A 21346-nucleotide genomic window follows, 5' to 3' on the forward strand; every position below is an offset into this window, starting at 1 on the left:
AAGGTAAAGATGAATGTAATGGTATGTAGTTAGATTGAACAAAATACGAAATGTCATCTTCGTAGTCTTTTAGGACCCTTCAAATTATTGAGGCTAATGTGCTTGCATGGTCTCCCCTTCTCTCCCACACTCTTAAATAATTGAAGTCAAATCATCAGGAAAAATGTGTGATGTGTAGCCACATGCTTTTTTTATAAATAACATGACAACCACTGGTAAACTTTTCACTAAGGAGCATTTTATGGAATATATGTTCGATAGTATTCAGTCTCTACAACTTCTGTGTTCTGTTTTTTCTCATCACTGCCATCAGATGGTATAATACTTGGTAATCATGTGGAAGCAGGTGTTCATTTAAATTAATGCTAGCTTCCTGTTGTCTGTGAATGAGCAGATACCCTTTTGGTGACTAGCTACTGCCATGGGAAAAAGCCACATAAGTAAATGCTTGAGAAGGGATAGCTCAAGTGGTGTACAACTATGAAGTGGGGATGGTTACATGTCCCTCTTGAGCTGCTGAAGAATGTATGGGGGGATGAGGGAGAGAAATGACCGTATCACACAGGTAGCCATCAACTATCTCCTCAACCCTACTTCAGCTGAACCTTGCATGAGCTGTTAAACATCTCCAATATCTCCAAAGTACTCCAGACTCTCTCCACTGTCACTGCTGCTTTGATCCTCCATGACTCAACATTGCCTAGCATTAGATCAGAGTTTTGTCAAATACAATTAAATATCATGTGGTCTTAGCTTCTGGGGTGTCTCCTTTTCCCAAGCATTAGAAAGTACCAAATGATATTTTAAAACATGTCACATATGTAGCCACAACATAATGTACTTGTCAGGAGATGCAGATTTTTTTGTTCCCGTGCTACACCTGTTGTTGACTTTTTCCATTAGGCAAATCAGTGCAATGACTTTATCAATGCTAGCATCATCCCAAAGGAGAAGGACTTGTGCCATTGTAAAAGGACCTCATGATGTCATCTTTGAGAGCAGATGTCTTTCCATTCAAACTATGGTGGTCTGACTTTTGGGGCTGTGTGGAACAGTACTTGTAGACACCGTGGATGACCGTATGATGATCATAGCCAGTTCAACATGTTTAGTATGGATATCTCCTTCACTATCACCTACTTCATGTGGTGAAGCTCTCGGAGCACAGGCTGGTCAGTTTCACCGCTGCTATTCAGTAATGGGCAGCAATGAAACTTGTAAGAATCATATCAATTTCAGTCAACAGTTGCCAGGGTTCCAGAGTTTCTGGCATGGCAGAGATGCTGTGCTGATTGCTTTGGAATCAGGGATGCTGGTGCTTCCAGGATTTATGGGCAGTCGTGGAGGCTGGAAGTCTTGAGGGTCCCCAGGCTTGGGGCAATCCCTGTGATGGGGTGCCCCACAGTTGTGGACCCTTGAAGCCTGTCCCAGGACTTCCAGACTCCCAGGCCAGCTGATTCCCTGAGTTTGCCTAACTCTTGGGTAATGGGCTGTGAGAGTTGGGAAGCCCGAGGGTCCTTAGCTCCTTTGCAGTCTGTATGGCAGCACTGTCCCAAAATTGTAGACTCTGGGGTTCAGGCTCAAAGGTAGACCTTTAAGTGGGCTGCTGAGGACCTAGGCAGGCGAGCTGGCAGGCAAGTTTTGAAATCTCGCCTAGGTACTGTTGGAAGATTAGTCAAAATCAATGTGTTTCTGCACAATGTTTAGCTTTCAATGAATTAGCTTTCAATGAATTTTTCTGATGAAAATGTGCTCCATCAGAACATTTCCAACCACCTCTCTTTGCCAGAGAGATGCAGGGCATGCTGAAAATACCATCTTTGTGGAAGACTGAATGGCTTTGAGCTTTGGGAGAAAAGTGGTATATCTTCAGATTATTGCTTTAACTAAGCCAGCTAGTAATGTGTGGATATATGTATACTGCTATGCTGCTGGGTGGCTATTGGGCGTATGAATTGTAATTCCTATGGCTTTCTTATGTTTTTAAGAATACTTTCAAGACAATATTGTATTAAGTCTTCGAGACTGTTCTAATGACAGTTGCTTAATCAAGATAGTAGGCTGTCCACCAATGTGTGCCAGTTTAGAGGATTTTAGTGAAATATGAATAATTAGTAACCTCAAAGATCCATTGAATAAATGACAGGCATGTGAGTTTTAGTCCACTGAAATAATACAACCAAAATCCTAAATGAACTACTTGGCTTTTTGTCTCTGTGAGTCTCTATGCATTCTCAATAATTTATAATTACAGCTTGGTGTTTGAAGAAGTGTTCAACTGTCTTATTCTGTTTGCAGATATGGATTATATAGTTCACCTTTTGATCCAGTTCTCTTTGATTTGGAAATGAGTGGCTCTTCCTGTAAGAATGTATACAACAGCAGCATTGGTGTACAATCGGATGAAATTGATTTATCTGATGTTCTTTCAGGTATGCACACTTTAAAAAATTATACTTGATCTGAAACTTTTAAAAATAGTAACTCTTAAGAAGAATATCTCTTCCCCCTCTTTTATTGGTTTAATAAGCATTTAGTATTGTAGTCTTTAAGTGACTCTGTATTTTAATCTTCGAGTAGATTTGTGAAAGTGTAAAACATTCTCTTCTGAGAACTGAAGAGCACGTATCTGTCTCTGAAAGCGACTTGCCTCAACTTGTTTGCATGATTTTTTAAAGATAATTGCTTCCATGCATAGAGTTTGGTGACATAGATGTTCATGGCTCCTATGCTTTTAAAGTAGACACTTGTTTTGATGCTTTTTCAAATGTGGATCCCAGGCATTACATGATACTGATTAATTTGTGTGATGCATCATTATGAAAGCCCTCTCTCTGTTGTTCAGGCATTAATCTTTTAATTTGTTTGTTTCACCCATACGTTTGTGATTGGTGTTTCCTTCCCACTCAATTCTCTTTCCTTTTTCCCCTTTCATGACACAACTGATTTTTGTGCCTCCTATGCTTCTAGCAATGAGTTCTTTCCCACTATGGCACTGGTGTCATTAAAAGTACATTCACCAATCCAGAGGAAATCCATCTTGGTGTCACGAGCTTTTAGAGCTGCCTCTCAGCTCGATATGAGAACTCTGGTGCTGGTCATCCACACCCTGTTTAACTGTCTTCATCAGTCATACAATTCCCTAAAAACAGAAGAATCTGACTTGACTAAGCCTGAGTCCCCTCTTAAACCTCCTTTCCCCAAAAGACAAGTATGGAGGTCAAGCATCAAGAGATATTTAGATGAGTTAAAAAACTCCAAGAGGCTTAATTTTTGTCAACTCTGCCAAAAAGCATAGTCTCCAAGGAAGGAATACTGGAATGGATTACCAAGGGAGGTGGTGGAATCTCCATCCTTAGAGGTGTTTAAGGCCTGGCTTGACAAAGGCCTGGCTGGGATGATTTAGTTGGAGTTGGTCCTGCTTTGAGTAGGGGGTTTGACTAAATATCTAAGAAGTTAAGATACTTAATGGATAGTAGTCCTGAAGATGATGAATTGACATCCTTCCCGCTCACCCCTTCCTATTTTTGTCTCTGACTACTCTGGAAAGTTGATTAACATTATTTGTCCCCATCACTGGAATACATTATTCTTGGATGAAGCTAATTTTACTCCAGTTAGAGGTCTTTTACCTCTCATCCTAGAAGGAAGTTAAGGATTGCGGTGGGATTATCTTTTCTTGTTTCTGATGAACTTGAAAAATGTTACTTTGCCTGCAACATAGCAAGGGGATCAATCGGTAGTCTGCTATAAACTTAATGAAACTGAGAATTTTACTTTACTCGATAGCTCAGTTTTTCAGCTGATTAAAAATATTCTTTAGTTGAGGATGCTATTTTTGAGTTCCCCAAAAGAAGTAACAGTGACGAAGAACTATAAAATCTGTTTTCTTTGCAGTACTGGACCACTTCTATGTCTGATAATAGTATCTGCTCATACGTCTCTTCGTTGAGTTAATAAACTTTCCTTTGTTCTTAAGTTGAAGGATAAACATGTCAGAAAAAATTACCAAAGGAATAATAAGAATGGCTATACTGGGTCAGACGAAAAGTCCATCAAGCCCAATATCCTGTCCTCTGACAGTGGCCAATGGCAGGTGCCCCAAAAGGGAATGAACAGACAGGTTATCATCAAGTGATCCATGCCTTGTCACCCAATCACAGCTTCTGGCAAACAGAGGCTAGGAACACCAATCAAGTGGTCTTCTTCACTTATGTGTAACTACATAGGTAATACCTCATTTTAGTGACCCTAACATAATTAGTTGAAGTGCTCCAGCCATTGAACCATTCTCTGTTTCTTATGGGATTTCTTTTTTTTTTTCTTCCACAGTAGCCTGATTTGAATGTCAGATCAACTTTACCTTTTAAGGCTAGATCATTGTATTTAAAGCTGTCTTAAACCAGTGGAAGACAAGGCACTATCATGACTCATCCTTGTAATATTTAGTTATTTGGGCTGTCTTGATATAGGTGGCAGATTATAGCCCCCAAACCGAAGCTCAATCTTAATGTGAGTTCCTGCTTGAGCCCCAATTTTCTGTTAATCTGATTTGTCTTTTTTCATAGTTGCCGCAGTCAGAAGCAAAATTAATCCTTTTTTAGCAGAACTATTCTTCAAGCTTTACTTAAACTAAGTAGTTTTGTCTTTGCGTCACACTCTTCATTTTAGTTAAGACCCACCTTGTTACTTTCCATCTGTCTGATAACTATGCATCATAAGGGAATTCTCCTTCATAACTTGAACCTCCCTCAGTCCTAATGTTCTTCCAAGATAAAACAGTCTCTTTCTAGCAACCTTGGTAATCTTTGCTTACTCTATGAAAGTCCTAAGAAAAGGTAGGGTTAAACCCATTAGAGCTGCCATTGCTCATTGGGTCAGTCACCATCCAAGAAAGCATGTATCTTTTCTAACAAGCAGTTTCCCCAAGGTACCGCTGACCATTCAACAAGGTCAATAATTATGGCTGTGTCTACACTACTGCAGTAAGTCTACCTAAGTTACGCAACTCCAGCTATGTGAATAATGTAGCTGTAGTTGATGTAACTTAGGCCAATTTACTGCGTGCAGTGTCTACTGGAGACACTCTCCGGTTGACTTACCTTGTGTCTCATTCCCGGTGGAGTACTAGGGTAGACCGGAGAGTGCTCTGTCATTGATGTAGTGGGTCTTCACTAGACCCACTAAATCGACCCTGAGTGCATCAATCGCAGGAGTGTTGATCCTGCGGTAGTGTAGACATAACCTATCTCCTGGACAGAGAAATCTATCTCCAAAACTTGCAAAGCTGCCATCTGGTTCTCTCTTCACTCCAGATACTACATATTTAATGAGATGTTAACTGCTGATTAACTTCTGAATCTAATACGTTATACTTTGAAAATGCATTCTTTCCTCTTCTCAGACCTGTTCTTTCCTCTGTATCTTAGAGTTTTTAAATCACTGTAGTTAGGCTTGTGGCTTAATGTTTGAAATGCTGGAAGATAATCTGATGGAAGTCATGAGTGTTAAATGTTGCTGGTTATAGTGTTAATTTTGGAAGTACTCTCCTTAGACTTCCTGGCCAACGTAAAGGATTCTAATACTGAGCTTTGGTGGACTAGAAAAATCTTTGAACTTGCCCCAAACACATCCATGAGCGTGGGTGGATCTTATCAGTAAATGTTACTTAGGGTTGATGAATGTACTTTTTGCAAGTCAAAATTTTGCCAGTCCTTCCACAAACGGAGTGTAGCCTTCATTCTTAGCTTATTTCTGCTGTTTGTTCCTGATCCTCTGACCAGATAGCACTTTGAGCTACAATTAGAACGTTCAAAATCCTATACCTAAAGATGCATTTCTGTAAAAATTAGTGTATATATTATAGTATCTTTATTAAATTGTTTCCTCCTGAAATGTTAGATGAGAATGTGCACAGATTATATTTAACTGCTGACACAGTCCATACTTGAAAAATCTCATGACCACTATTAAAAGAACATTAAATGATGAACAAAATATTTTTTTCTTACAGGGAATGGGAAGATTAGTGGTGGTGCAGCAGCTGAGGGTAGTTTTACCTCCCTTACTGGACTCCTGGAGGTTGAGCCTCTGCACTTTACCTGTGTTTCAACTAGTGATGGGACTAGGATAGAAAGGGACGATGCAAGTACGTTTACTGGTATATACAACCTTTTATTATTTCTACTTAGTTTATACACAAAAATTAGTGTATTCTAGATTTTTGAATGTCACTTATCCAACACTTTTTTTTCCCCCCAAACAATTTCAGAAGTTGTGTAAATGTTTAAAATTTTAAGTTGTTAAATGGCAACATACACTATCTTAGAGATTTGACAAACAACTGAAAGAAACCAGATTTCAAATGTAAATTGAGAAGTTTGAATTTAACTAATGTGTATAGCACATTAGTGTGTGTTTGCATTACAACCCCACATGGCAAAAGAAATAGGTTACAGTAACTAGTGTAACACCTTTATTTAGGTACCTGTTGAATGTACATTTAGACATAGTGCATAAATTGCAGCTTTTGTAACACACAAGAAAATATTACTTTGTCCAGTTTGCTGTGTGAGACAATTATGACGTGTTACTTTCTCTATCTTGCTTTTAGCTTGCTCTCTTATTGTTAACCTATAAAGGAATTAAGGATTTAGAAGTGCTTTTTTGTGCTGCTTTTCTACATACATGTTTGTTTTTTATTTTGTTTCATGCCAGTGAGTACCTTTGGGGTTACCCCAGCAGTTGGTGGCCTCTCATCTGGGACGGTTGGGGAAGCCTCGACAGCACTGAGTTCAGCAGCCCAGGTAGCTTTGCAGTCTCTCTCTCATGCAATGGCCTCAGCCGAGCAACAGCTCCAGGTGCTGCAAGAGAAACAGCAGCAGCTTTTGAAGCTTCAGCAACAGGTTGGAGGCTATTTGGCTATTTTTTCATGCTGTCTCTAAACTTCAAAAGCTGAGAAAGTAATTACAGAGCTATACTTTTTTTTTTTTTTTTTCCTCCCCCCATTTTCATAGTGTATTCTGTGAGGAGGGAATGGCTCTGAGCTGAGGATCACATTCATTAAACAAAATGATGAAAATGTTTACCATGCGATTTTTTTTGGGGGGGGGGACCTTTGGAATTCTATTTTTGTACATGTGAGGTTTTGAGGGTGGGGAATTTGATCAGTGTCATTCACTTTCATAAAGAGTAGTTTTGATTAACAAGCAGAAGAGCAATATAGTCAAGGAACCACACTGGAATTAAAGGAAAGACGTTGCCATTAATAATGGTACCAGTTTACACAAAATAAAAATTTTATATGGTAGTGATGATTTGTATGCAATTTTACTTTTTCCTTAATGAAATCTTCTTGCATTATAAATCTCCATTTTATTTTTGGGATAATTACACAAATTTGAAAGTGAATGTTGGTGAGAGACACAACAGTATTTGGTCCAATAAAAGATATTACATCACCCACTGTCTCTCACTAATTGGGACTGATATGGCTACGACAATACTGCATACAAAATAAAGGTTATCAGGTTAAATAGTGTTCCATTTTTCCAGCTTGTGTTAGGTAATTAATAGAACCATAACGGTGGTAGTTGGATAACATAACATTTTTACATAGTTTAAATGAAGGTTGAGGTTTTATACTCCGTCCATAGTGCATATTATTAATACGTTTACAGGCAGTGTTAGTCTACTCAACATACTCTGCTTTTATTTTCTTACAGAAAGCGAAGCTGGAAGCAAAATTACATCAGACAACAGCAGCAGCAGCTGCAGCAGCATCAGCAGTTGGTCCTGTTCACAACTCTGTGCCTTCCAACCCAGTAGCCGCACCAGGGTTCTTCATTCATCCTTCAGATGTCATTCCACCCACTCCAAAAACAACACCTCTGTTTATGACTCCACCTTTGACTCCACCAAATGAGGCAGTTTCTGCTGTTATCAATGCAGAGCTTGCTCAGCTTTTCCCTGGCTCCGTCATTGATCCTCCAACAGTTAATCTTGCGGCACATAACAAAAATGCAAACAAGTCCAGAACGGTAATTACTTTTCTAATAGAAATGAGACAATCAGGACTTAACTATCTGTTTTACTTTTTACTTGACTGATGAGTAACAATTCTGTTTATCGACTTTGGTTGAGATGTAAACATTTAACTACTAGATAAAAGAATTTCCTTTTCATATGGCCTATTATAGCAGGGCAAGATATTCTATTAGATAAGATATATCTATAAGATAAGAATATCTATAATAAGATATTCTATTAAAAGAAAATAGATTCCTTATATAGGAGGTAACATAACCATGTAGCTGTTACATTAATCCTTTGAACAAGGATTCAATGGGTTTGAATCCATTGATTAGTATTAGTATTTCCTCATGGTGCATACTAGCGCAAAATATAGCGTAAGTGATGTCAAGAATATCAAACTTGTAAGAAGGGACTGAATTGTTTTTTTCATTCTTACACTTATGAACAAGACCTTCTTATACAAACAAAATAGTATACATTTTAATGACCTTAATTTTACTAGTGTTTCTTCCTCCTCAGAATCCACTTGGATCTGGACTTGCTCTTGCAATATCTCATGCTTCACATTTTCTTCAGCCTCCACCTCATCAGTCCATTATTATAGAACGAATGCACTCAGGTAAAACTAGAACTCTTTCTTAACATCTTGGTTTTATGTAATGGGATTTTCTGATGGAGGTTGAATATTTTCTAGGACACTTTGATTAATAGTGTAGATGCAGTCCTATTTGCCTTTGTAAATAAATGTGTGTGACTTTACCATCGTATACCAAGAAAGCTGAATGTACAAGGACACTTGCTGAAAAAATACTGCAGAAGAAGGTATGTTGGGATCTCTAGACAGGTACTTTAATGAAATACTCTTTCCAAAGGGAACAAATATCTAGCTTTATATTAGCCATTTGTTTACCCTCTATGGCTGCCTATTCTAGAGCAAGCAGAAGTTATGAAACTCTAGTGATAGAAATGGTGAAATTAAGGAGAAAGCAGGCAACTGTTTTGCCCGTATAACATGTGAAGAAGGGGCAACAAATAGGTTTTCCAGCACTTCATAGGTTTCTAAAAGATTTAGAATAGTTTGTATAAGTATACCACCTATTCTTATACCCTTATGCATTTAAGTTTTGTGTGTGTGTACATACGTGTGTGTACACTTCGCTGCATAAATTACTGGTACAGTGGATCCAAGTCAAATATTTTGGACTCATTTTACTATTATTTGCAAGTGAAGTTATGTCTATGATTCAGATCATCTTCAGTCAGTTTGCAAGTTTAACAAACTACTTTGTTTAGTAAAACTGAAAATTTTCACAAATAGTCTTTCTGAACTATACTGAATCAATATACCAAACCACTATTTTTGGACTTTGTATTTTGGTTAATTGGAATGGTACTGATGCTTTCAGCCCATCTAACTTTTTTCATAGGAGCAAGAAGATTTGTGACCTTAGATTTTGGCAGACCTGTACTGTTGACAGATGTATTGATTCCCACTTGTGGAGACTTGGCTTCCTTGTCAATTGACATTTGGACTTTAGGGGAAGAGGTGGATGGAAGACGATTGGTAGTAGCTACTGATATTAGCACACATTCACTCATTCTACATGACTTAATACCACCACCTGTTTGCAGGTTCATGAAGGTAAAAAAAAAAAAAAAAAAAAAAAGCTAAAAATGAAAATGCTTTCCCACAAATACTGATTCTTGAATTTCTTGTTCTTTTAAACTCTTTCAAATGGAAGTGTGATTTGTGTTAAATTTTCTTTATGCAACAATAAAGGTTACATTACCTTTCATTACAGATCACCGTAATTGGTCGATATGGTAGTACAAATGCTAGAGCCAAAATCCCATTAGGGTTTTACTATGGTCATACCTATATCTTGCCATTGGAAAGTGAACTGAAGTTAATGCATGATCCTCTAAGAGGAGAAGGTGAAGCTGCAAACCAGCCAGAAATTGACCAGCACTTAACAATGATGATTGCATTGCAAGAAGACATACAGTGCAGGTGGGAAGAAATGTGTACACAAATATTCAGTTAAACTTGTTTTAAATAAACACTGGAAAGACCACGTCAATAATTTTTGTATTGCCACTTTCCAGGACTTGTTTAAAAATATCAGACAGTGTAACTTGGCCTTGTAATGTAGTAAAGATATTACAATATAAGCTCCATAGTGGTGGTTTTAAAAAAAAGTAAATAAAGATATCCTCTTTCTCTCCATTTTCAGTTTTATTTAATAGTGTATATAAAGTAACAAATATTCAGTTTCTAGCAATTTAATTCTTAAATATGTGTTGCTATATGTGAATTTCAGTTGAAAGGTGTGCTGAAATTTTCCCCCTGTAGGTACAACTTGGCATGCCATAGACTGGAAATCCTTTTGCAAAGCATTGACCTGCCTCCGCTCAACAGTGCTAACAATGCTCAATATTTTTTGAGAAAGCCAGATAAGGCAGTAGAGGAGGACAGTAGAGTGTTTTCTGCTTACCAGGACTGCATTCAGCTACAGCTTCAACTCAATTTGGCTCATCATGCTGTACAGAGGCTCAAAGTAGCTTTAGGTGCAAGCAGGAAGACGCTAAAAGAACAACCTGACCCAAAAGAGCTGATTCAGATGTCCTCCACAGAGCAGTTACGCACCATCATCAGATACTTACTGGATACTTTACTTAGCTTACTTCATTCCTCCAATGGTTAGTGGTTTTTTTTTTTTAATGTTTGCAAATAGATAGGTTAAAATATTCAGTAACACTTTCTCCAGTGTTCCAGAAACGCTGAAAAGCTTAATTTGCTAACTTCTTCAGTTAGCTTTTTGAGCAAGAAGGTATGCTAGAAGTGGTCATGTTTATTGACCCACACAATACATAGAAAGCTTTTTATATTGTATTGTGATCACATTTACTATAAAATCAGGATGGACAAATATGAATGATTTTTTTTTTAAAAAGAAATGTAAAAAATGGATTATTTTATTTAAATTTCCCTTTTAAAAATAGACTTGTTTAAAATTAAATTTGAAATTGACAACCTACATTAAGGCCTAAATTTCTATAATTTAAAAAATCATTTAAATGAAAATATGCTGCATCAATGCGCTCTTGTCAACTTTTAATGAAATAAAGGGTGCTGCGTTTTTAATTATATATAAAATTGGGGGAAAACTTCTTTAATTTCTGAGGATAATTCAAGCTTTATAAAGATCACAATATCAGGTACTGCATTAAGCATGTCTTAAGTCTTCATACTGGTGTGAATGCTTGTATTTACATTTTTCCAACTGTAAGTACTTAATTTTTGTTATGCAGGGATGCTTTTTCTTAATTCCTTTTTGGTTTCAGATTTAGCTAGCAGAATATTTTCTTGATTTGGACTAATGCATTCAAAGTGGATAAAGCTATTGAGAGTTGAAATGAGCAAGGAAGTTTGCTTCTCTCTTCCAACTTACGAATAAAAACCCAGTAGGAGAGTGAGGTCTACTAATTCTAAAAACTTCAAAGGCCTGAGGTCAGATTTTCAAAGGTATATACGCAAAAAGAAAAGGAGTACTCGTGGCACCTTAGAGACTAACAAATTTATTTGAGCATAAGCTTTCATGAGCTACAGCTCACTTCAACGAAAGCTTATGCTCAAATAAATTTTAGTCTCTAAGATGCCACGAGTACTCCTTTTCTTTTTGCGAATACAGACTAACAGGCTGCTACTCTGAAACCTGTCAAAGGTATATAGGCACCTAAAGATGCAGGTAGGTGCTGAATGGGATTTCAAAAGCACCTAAACAGGCATTCAAAAAGGTATCGACTTCCCATTGATTTCAGTCCAAGTTTCTATCCAAAGGCAGTGTTAATTTTTCTTATCTAATAAATAAGAAATGCATCATTCATTTAACATAATAAGTAAAAATTAGGAATCTGAATAAATGTATGTTAAACTATATAAATGCTTACATCTGATTTTAGTGTAGCCTTCTGGTTAGCAAAAAGTACCTCTGAACTTAGTATAAAGTCTGTTTTTGGTTGCACATCAACATGTTTTAATGGTTATACCAACGAATGAGATTGAACCTTTCTTTAGGAAAATAACTAAAAAGTACGAATGTAAAACAAGATTAAAATAATTGATTGTAATGCAAGTTCCTTGCTTCCTTAATTAGGTCATATTTATAATTGGTAAATTAAATCAGTCCGTCCTGCTTTAAATTAGGTAACATAATTTAGCAATCACTTTGTATAAAATACTTAATATTCTGGGTGAGTGCTCTAACTGCTGGGCCCCTGAGTAAAAAGGGGGACACCACCACATATTTTGTGCAGGGCACACTCAGGTAGGTGTGTTCCAAGGTGGCCTCTGAGTACACCTACTGGATTGGGCCTCAAAGGGGAAAGCCTAGTTTAGGATCCCTCCAGGGTTTAGGCATAAACTAGATGTTGGGTGTCAGGACTTAGTAGGAGAATAGGCACATGCCCACCAGCAGGTTTTTAGGTACCCGAGGGACTTAATCAGTGGAAATTTAGGTGACTATAAAGTAAGGTGACAGCTGAGTGAAGGTTTTGATTATGATAATTTTGGATTTAGATACCTAAAGTGGCAGTTAAATCCCCTTGTAGTTCTTTGGAGCCGAAGTCTCACCGAAAGTCACTGAAATGGGACGTAAGCTCCTATGCCACTTAAGCATTTTTGAAAATTTTAATCTTAGCCTTTAATTGTCACATTTTTGACTGTTTAGAAATTTCTAACATAAAATTATCAATATAGGAAAAATCCATGTAACTTTGAGCTTTCTTCACTAGCAGTCTGGAGAACCGAGCATGCTTTTTTTAATTATTTTTTAAACAAGCCATACATAATGAAGCATACAAAAAATAAATGTAAAGCTTTTATAATATTTTTGTATGGATACCATTTGACTGTTTATTTTTAACTTGCATTCATGGATTGGAAATTTTTTTTATCCAATTTATAGCATTCCTTATAAATGTAGTAACTTGCTACTCTTTAAAATCTGAAGACAAACACCTCTTCTCTTAAATGTCCATATGCATTTCATTTGATTTCCTTCTCTTATAAGGGCATTCTGTTCCTGTGGTTCTGCAAAGTACGTTTCATGCTCAGGCTTGTGAAGAGTTATTTAAACATCTGTGTATCAGTGGGACCCCAAAAATACGGTTGCACACTGGCCTTCTGCTTGTTCAGCTGTGTGGAGGTGAAAGATGGTGGGGGCAGTTTCTCTCTAATGTTTTGCAGGAACTGTACAACTCGGAACAACTTCTTATTTTCCCACAAGACAGGTAAGGTTGCTTTGGTATAGAGATGCATTGTAATATTTACTGTGTATGTATGAATGATTTTATATAATTTTGTTGCAAAATGTTAGGTTTTTAACATAGTATTTGGGAAGATGGCAGATGCGTTTTTTTTCCTACTAGCACTAACAATAGAAGTCCAGAGGCTTGAAAAAAATGCTAGTTCTGGTTTTATATTTCCTATGGATTCTGTTTTTCAATATAAGGTAAGCTTTTCATTTTAAAAAGGTCCCTTTTGATTTAAGCACTTATTGAAAAGATTACCTAAATTAGAGGTGAAGTGTTTGTCGTGTCTGGAGCTAAATGGACTTACCCAACTTACTACAAAGATGAGAACTTCCTTGTAATAAACTGATCTGATCACTACATCTAATTACAAAGAACAATCACTAACATTATATCTAAAGAACAATTTCTTAACAGGAAATCTCCATTTTGGCAGTCTGATGCAACTTAAAAGTGAGTCCAATGCTTTGATGGAAAAGCAGAGTCAAAGTACAGCATTTCTGAGTTGTAAAGGAAGTATACACACTTGTAAGTTCTTAAAAGCATTACTTGCATGGATTTCTGCTACACAAGTGAACACGCTCAGAACTTTTGGGTTAGCGGTGTCTGGGGATACAAGAGTACTCTGCCTCTCTCATTGTGTGCTGATCTTGATCTGAAAATTTACAAAAGGGCACAGCTCCACCCACCAGGCTTGTTGCTATGAATTCAAGAGGCAGTGAGCAGGTATACAGTGATGGTGTCAGTCACTGCCTCTGTCTTCTCTCTTGAGAGAATTTATCTCCTTTCTCATAACTTATCAGCTTTAAGCTGTGACCTATCATTTCTGTGGTGGCCAAGAACACTTTGTACCTATTTTTCCCTTTTAGAGACTTACAGTTGCATTCATGCTATGTGCTGTGCCTCCAGTAACTGCACATGTCAAAACTTGAGTCTCCTGAAACTCTACCTGTTGAGATTAATGTTTGGAAGTGCCAGTGCCAGGTATATAGGTTTTGTGCCTGTTGGAAGTTCATTGTCTATGAAACTTGACAGTGTTATCGTGCTATGCAAGCTTGGATGTCAAGGACCATATCAAACTGCTCTTGAAGATCTCTGATTTAGTTTTATTCCCTGACATCTTGCATTAGAAGTCAGGAGTCGGTTCAGCTGTCGATTACCACGTTCACTTTGCTGGCATGTCTGTGTAGCAGGTCTTTGAAGAACTCTCTTCCCAAGTACTGTGACTTTTCTGATCAAAGTGGTGCCATGACTCAGTAATTCTTGATCTATAACTATGGGCCAACATGATTGTGCAAGACATCCTCTGTATCAGGAGCCTCATTAGTGCACTGTTACCTTCCTTTGTCTTGGGTGTCTTTGTCTCGCATCTCCGCAGTGGATGTCTCTGCATTGGGAAACCACGGTTCTGTTCCTTAATATAAGGGACTTAGACAACCAGATGAGTGTCCCTTCCCATCAATGATAAAAAGCCTACTGGGATCTCTGGTTGACCTCAACATCCATACTTATCTCCAAAATAGTGATTGACATTATCAGGTCCCATCGCAGGAGTGTGAATTCATCTAAACTCAACCGTTATCCAGCTCTGTAGTCATTCTTTAGCCCAAATAAAATCAGGGAAATCTAGCGGGCCGAGCAAAATGAGGCCTTACACTCAATTCAATGGAATGTCTACCCCTCAGTAACATGATGATTTTTGAAAACATCATCATCTGTTCAGGACCCTATTGATTTTGATAAAAAAGGTGAAAAACCTGATGTCCACATATGTAAATGTTATGATTATATAGGAGGGGAAAGGCAATGATCTCAGAGGCCTTTGCAGGGGAGCAGAGTCACACTACATAGAGAAATGAGGCAGTGACCTCAGGGTTAGAGTTCAACGTGGAGGTTAGGGTGTCCCTACTCTGTCCAGACCCCTCCTAAACTGGGCCCCCTGCCTGGGTTGGTAAGGGAGTGTCATAGTGGCTGACATTAAGGGGGCAAGGTTCCTTCTGAGTATACAGCTCAGCCTACATGAGGAATGAAATGTGCGACCCTCTCTAGTCCTCACTCACCACCTAAGAACAGGGAGCCAGAAAGGTGTATTTTATATAGCATGTCTGTAGACAGTGTAGTGTAACAAATAGTGTCAGCTCAATACAACTTCCTAAACTGGGAGAAACTGCCTCCACTGTTACATGAATAAGGCTGGTTTCAGGGTGGTAGCCATGTTAGTCTCTATCAGCAAAAACAACGAGAAGTCCTTGTGGCACCTTACAGACTAACAAATTTATTTGGGCATAAGCTTTTGTGGGCTAAAACCCTCTTCATCAGATGCATGGAGTGGAAAATACAGTGGTAGGTATGTATACACAGTACATGAAAAGATGGAAGTTGCCTTACCAAGTGGAGGATCAGTGCTAATGAGACAATTCAATTAACAATAGAATATCAAGGGAGGAAAAATCACTTTCTTGTTAGGGTAATGAGGGTGGCCCATTTCAAATAGTTAACAAGAAGGTGTGAGTAACAGTAGTGAGTAACTGCAGTAATTACTACAGTAAGGCTGCGAGTCTGTCAGGGAGGTCATTGAAGTCACAGATTCCGTGACCTCCATGACTTCTGCAGCAGCTAGTGCTGGCTCAGGGGCTGCCTGAGCCGGGCAGCCCCTGGACTAGCGACAGCAGTTTTGATGTGTGGGAGGGGGCTCAGGGCTAGGGGCAGGGGATTGGGGGGCACTTAGCTCAGGGTGCAGGGCTCCCCGGCTCCCACTGGCATGGCCTTGCAGCTCCTCCTAGGCGGAGAGGCCTGGGGGGGTCTGCGCACTGCCTGCGCCCACAGGTCACACCCAGCAGCTCCCATTGGCTGCGGTTCCAGGCCAATGGGAGCTGCACAGTCAGCGCTTGTGGCGGAAGTAGTGCGTGGAGCCCCCTGGCCCCTCCGCTGCCTAGGAGCTGCAGGGACACGCAGAGCCCCCCAAGCACCTGTGGCCCCCCGCCCAAGTTTTAGTTAGGGATATATAGTAAAAGTCATGGACCGGTCATGGGCTGTGAATTTTTTATTGCATGTGACCTATCCATGAATTATTTTACTAAAAATACTCATGACTAAAAAGTATATACGAGTTGTTGAGGTGAGGCCAAGGAGGATGACTAATTAGAACTATATTTTAACAAATACCTCAGAATTCTGAGAAACTGGAGCAGATAAAAATCCTTTTTTTCTTTGCAGAATAACTTCGTAAGTACAACATGAGCATGAGATTGACCACAAATCAGGTTTCCTCTCTCTGCTGTTGCCAGAACTAGAGCTTGGTGAATACTGTTTTGTTTGCTGCCAATTCCAGAAAAATCAGTGTCTAGAAAACAATTTTTGTTGTTTTTTAAAACAAAAAATTTAAAAAATTAGAAATTCAGAAAAAAAAATCACATTGGATTGAATAATATGCTTTGTTCAATGAGACCTGACATTTGTCATTTCATTTTTGGGCATTTTAAAAAAAAGGGAGCAATAATGGTGATTCATAGACGTTCATAATGACAACAAACAGTTACTGCACCAGGGGGGAAAAAAAATGAGAATTATTGCATAGGTTAGTGCACTCACCTAGAATATGTGAGACCCAAGTTCAAGTCCCTGGTCCAATTACTTAAATTTTTATAAAAAAGTAGAACAGCTTCAATAGAAGAAATTGTGTGATCCACCCCAGGCTATCCCATAGCCCATTGGATAGAGAGCTCACCTGTAATGCGGGAGATTGCAGTTCACCTTCGTTGTTCACATCAGACAGAGGAGGAATTGAACCTTGGTGTCTCAAATTCCAGCTGAGGGCCCTAGCCACGGGGCTAAAAGTTATAAAGAGGGTGGTGCCATCACCACCACCACCTCCTCTGCCAGCCCAAAAAATAAATGTCAAAGTGTACAACTTCATTTCAGCATTTCCAAGACATTTCAGTTTTTCAGTTCAGTAACTACTTGACAAATTTGACCCAGTTTCATGAATAGTTTTGGGTTGATCAAAACTTAATTTTTCAGCATATAAATTTTTTGACACACAAATGTCATGCAGCTCTAGCTGGAATAGGTGCTTTAGATAAACCCCATAATACATAATTTATAAAATAACTCCCATAAAGCAAGTTGCTTCCTCAATACCAAACAAGTTAGTGGTAGTCCTGTTTTCTGAGTGATTGTGGTTTATATCCCATTGTCCACTTTTATTCTGCTTCCTGCAACTATGGATATTCTTATCCATAATCTTCTTTTTTTGAATATTACTAATCTCTTGGATTTAATACCTTATGGTAATGAATGAAAGGAATATAATGATTCTTTAACATTTCTGTTCATCGTATTAAATACTACGAGCAGGCATATCAGGAGATCTGCAGTTCAGATTTCTTTATTAATAGGCAACAAGTGTATCAAATTCTATACAAACATTGCTAATTACATTTAATAGCTATATAGGGTTTATCTCTTCTGGGATCTCACAAAGGCTATTGGGATTGGTTTTGATGAGGTTTTTGCAGTTCACTATTGACTCTGAAACTTAATGATGACACTTCAAATGCTAGTATTGTTAAACATTTTCAGTGACTTGTCCTAACAAAAACATTCTCTTCTTACCCAGTGTGGTTGAATCGTATCCATCATGTTTGTCTTTCCTTCTGCTCACTTCAAAGGTGGCTACAAGGAAATACAACAGCAAAATATAAATATGTGAATCACAGTTCTTTCTTGTTTTTCAGTGGTGATGTTAGTGCTGCACTCAGGTGATCTAGCAACATATCTGTGCTTTGGAGGGACTGGATAGGGACTCCTCTAGACTCTCTGATGCTCTTTCCACATTTGCAAGGGTTGCTTCACAGCAACATGAGCCACTTTCTTCTTTGCAAGGCTTAGATGGGTTTTCATCACAGAGATCTCAGTTACTAGTGGTTTAGGAAGCAAGAAAGTGATTTGAAAGTAGCTCCATAGAAATATAAAATCAGCAGCATCTGGAACACAGGTCCAACCTCTTTGGAGTAAGAGCAAAAGATGGGCTTAGAATCAAACCCAGGTCTTAAGTGTAATGAACTTAATTGCGTGGTCTCAAGGCTAGCCATTAGTCATCTTGATCATTCAGATTTGGTACTATTCTTAAAAATTTTCGGAACATCAGCCATAAATATTTGGCTGCTGCATTGGGGTGTGCAGGCTTTTGTAGGATTATAACACATGGGCCAGCCTGTTCACTTTATCTCAAATAGGAAAAACTTCTGCTGCCACTTCAGCTCTCCCTTGTCCTCATGGATTCTTTGAGTCAAAGGTGGGAAAATTCTCTTGCTTGCATAGGTGTTCCAGCAAACTTGAAGCAGTGCTATTTCGGAACTTTGTTTTTGAGCCTGGTGCCCTCAAGAAGTAATCACCTTATTCCCTCCTGATGACCTGCTGTCAGTTAAATAAGAGTTTGTTCCTTTGGGAAAACGTGATAAATTAGTAAAATGAAAATTACAAAAAACCTTACACTTCAGGCAAAAGGAGTGCACCCACACTGGAATAATACGGTGTGGGTAATGTGGTGGATGGGAAATTCAGTCCGTGTATGCTTTCAAATGTTCATTGTTTTACAATAACCAGAATTATAATATAAAAGTAGGGACAAGTAGAATAGGAAATGAAATTGGCCAATTCTCAGGGAAGAAAATGCATAGACTGGGAACTCTGCAGGCTTCTAATGGTAAGTTACTGCTGATGACTTAAGTTTAAATGAGAAACTGCAGATTTTATATTACATTGTCTCTCTGATAGTACAAATAGAACCCTGCCTACCTTTTTGAACTACAGCGCTTGTTTTTTACCCTTACCTTCCTTTAATCTTTGATTTGAACATGTGGAAATGTTGTTTGATGTATTTTCCACGAAGTATTACTGCATTTAAATGCTTTTTATAAGAATTATAACTGAAGAGAACTGTTCAGTGTGTTAAACATTTTTAATTTTATTTTTAGGGTCTTCGTGTTGCTTTCCTGCATTGGCCAAAGGTCACTTAGCAACAGTGGTGTCTTAGAAAGTTTGCTTAATCTCTTGGATAACCTGCTGTCACCTCTGCAACCTCATTTACCTTTGCACAGGCGCACTGAAGGTAGTTCTTCATTTTAGGAGCTATATTTTCAGATTAGATCTTTATTCTAATTTTCATAACTGGAGCCTGATTGCACCTACTCTCAAAGCAGATTAAGTTAAAATCCCTTTTTTTGCTTATTTGGAAACATCGATTTTTTTTGTGGGGTGTTAAAATTTCACATTCTTGGTCTTTGCCCAAACATGACTTTTTTTTTTTTTTTTCCCCTTGATGTAAAATCTGCCTCACTATTGTTCAGTTAGGATGAAAAGGACCTTTACGTGTTTAAAAGATTATCCCACTGTGGTTTCGGACAGCTGTAGCAAAAGTAGCTGAATTTCAGAATTAGGCACAGATACAGTTCTCTTTGGGAACTAGTCTTTGCTTGTTTACCAAATATCATTGGATTTAATTTGCCCAAATTATGGCTGTTTGAAAATTAATAGAGCGTGCAGAATATAAAATTACGTCAAGTGCATAGCTAAAGTGCCCTTAACTCATGACTCGCTAAATATGTGTTTTTTCTAAATGTTCTGACTTTAAATGTTCATAGCTCTCTAAAAATACTGAATTGATATTCTCCAAACTAGACTCGCTTTGTACATCATCTTAAAATCATGACAAAATTGAAGAAAATCAGTTAATTATTTTTGAAATTTGTGAAAATATTAAATCATGGAACATCCCTTAACTCATGTACACTTACAAAGTTATAAAAGGCTCATCAGCTTGGATTTATGAGTTTGCAAGCTTGGTAAATGCCAGCTGGCTCTCTTCCTCCCTGCTATCCTGAATCCCCCAAACAAAGATTTGTAAGTGACAGAGGGGAGTTGACTTATTGCTCCCCATCAGTGTACTAAAGGCTAGCACTGCCATACCCTCTCACTTGGTTGGCATAAGTTCTTATGATCTGCCTCTGCAATTCCTCCACCCCTTCTTCCCTCTTCCCACAGCTGCCAATTTCTTCCTTATCATCTTGCATCACTATTCCTGTTCACTGAGGACTTCAGAGCTTCATCTCTGTTGGTTTTCCAGCTTCCTTCCCCTTGGGCAGCACAGGTGAACACTAGGGAATTACCAAGTGTGTGATGAGTGCCAAGTGTGACAGAATTCCCAGTAGAGGGGAAGGGGTGAGAAGAAGCATCAAATGTAGGGAGCAAGAAAAGGAGTGAGAAGCTAATGTATCTCTCCCATTAGTCCTTCAGCTAAGAGTCAGAAAATAAACAAGACACAACAGTAGGGGAGAAAAAGCAGGTGTTTGGGGTGAAAGTGAGAGGGGTGCTAAAATTTGGGATGGAGGGGAAAAAAAGGAGGAGAGTTTAAGAACTACTTAGATATTAAGAGAGATTGAAGAACAGAGATATTGGCCTGGATAGAGGAAAAAGACACAGTATGATCATTTAAGACAAACAAACATAAACAAACAAAAACCCAAAAACCAAACAACTTTTATGCATCTTTCTGTGGATCAGAGTCCTATACTGTAGATCAGACTCCTTGGTTTTTTTAGTCTGAAACCTGGACTAGTTTGCAACAAGAATCACCCAGATTAGCCATCCTACCTCTTATCCCTCTAGTCTGCATTGCCAGTTCCAGACCCTACCATTAAGTCTCTTCCGTTCCCATTTAGGATGGGGCAGTACGTTCCAATGGACAGAGTACCGGGCGGGGAAGTCAAAGTGCCTGGATTCTGTTGCTTGCTCTGCCAGTGACTGGGTGTGTGACCTTGGGCAAGTCATTTCTGTGCCTTTGTTTTCTTATCTGTAAATTGGAAATAATGATACGTGAGTTTACAGAGCATTTTGAGATAAATGGACAAAATGTCCTGTATTAAAAACTAAACAGTTATTAAATGTGCCGCTTAAATATAGTACTTTCACACAGATATGAAAATGTGATTTTAGCCTG

General features: G+C 38.3%; 1 protein-coding gene across 1 annotated transcript in view; it reads left to right on the top strand.

The window, feature by feature from the left end:
* Positions 1–21346, top strand: part of BIRC6 (baculoviral IAP repeat containing 6) — a 342876-nt gene that overhangs the window by 95966 nt on the left and 225564 nt on the right. The window contains 10 exon segments of the mRNA XM_038394017.2: positions 2299–2432; positions 6014–6148; positions 6718–6905; positions 7725–8039; positions 8554–8653; positions 9462–9676; positions 9837–10045; positions 10388–10734; positions 13107–13326; positions 19326–19459. Of these exon segments, the coding sequence (XP_038249945.2) occupies positions 2299–2432; positions 6014–6148; positions 6718–6905; positions 7725–8039; positions 8554–8653; positions 9462–9676; positions 9837–10045; positions 10388–10734; positions 13107–13326; positions 19326–19459 (1997 nt within the window).

The sequence above is a fragment of the Dermochelys coriacea genome, chromosome 3 (assembly GCF_009764565.3).
Source record: "Dermochelys coriacea isolate rDerCor1 chromosome 3, rDerCor1.pri.v4, whole genome shotgun sequence".
Taxonomy (NCBI): domain Eukaryota; kingdom Metazoa; phylum Chordata; order Testudines; family Dermochelyidae; genus Dermochelys; species Dermochelys coriacea.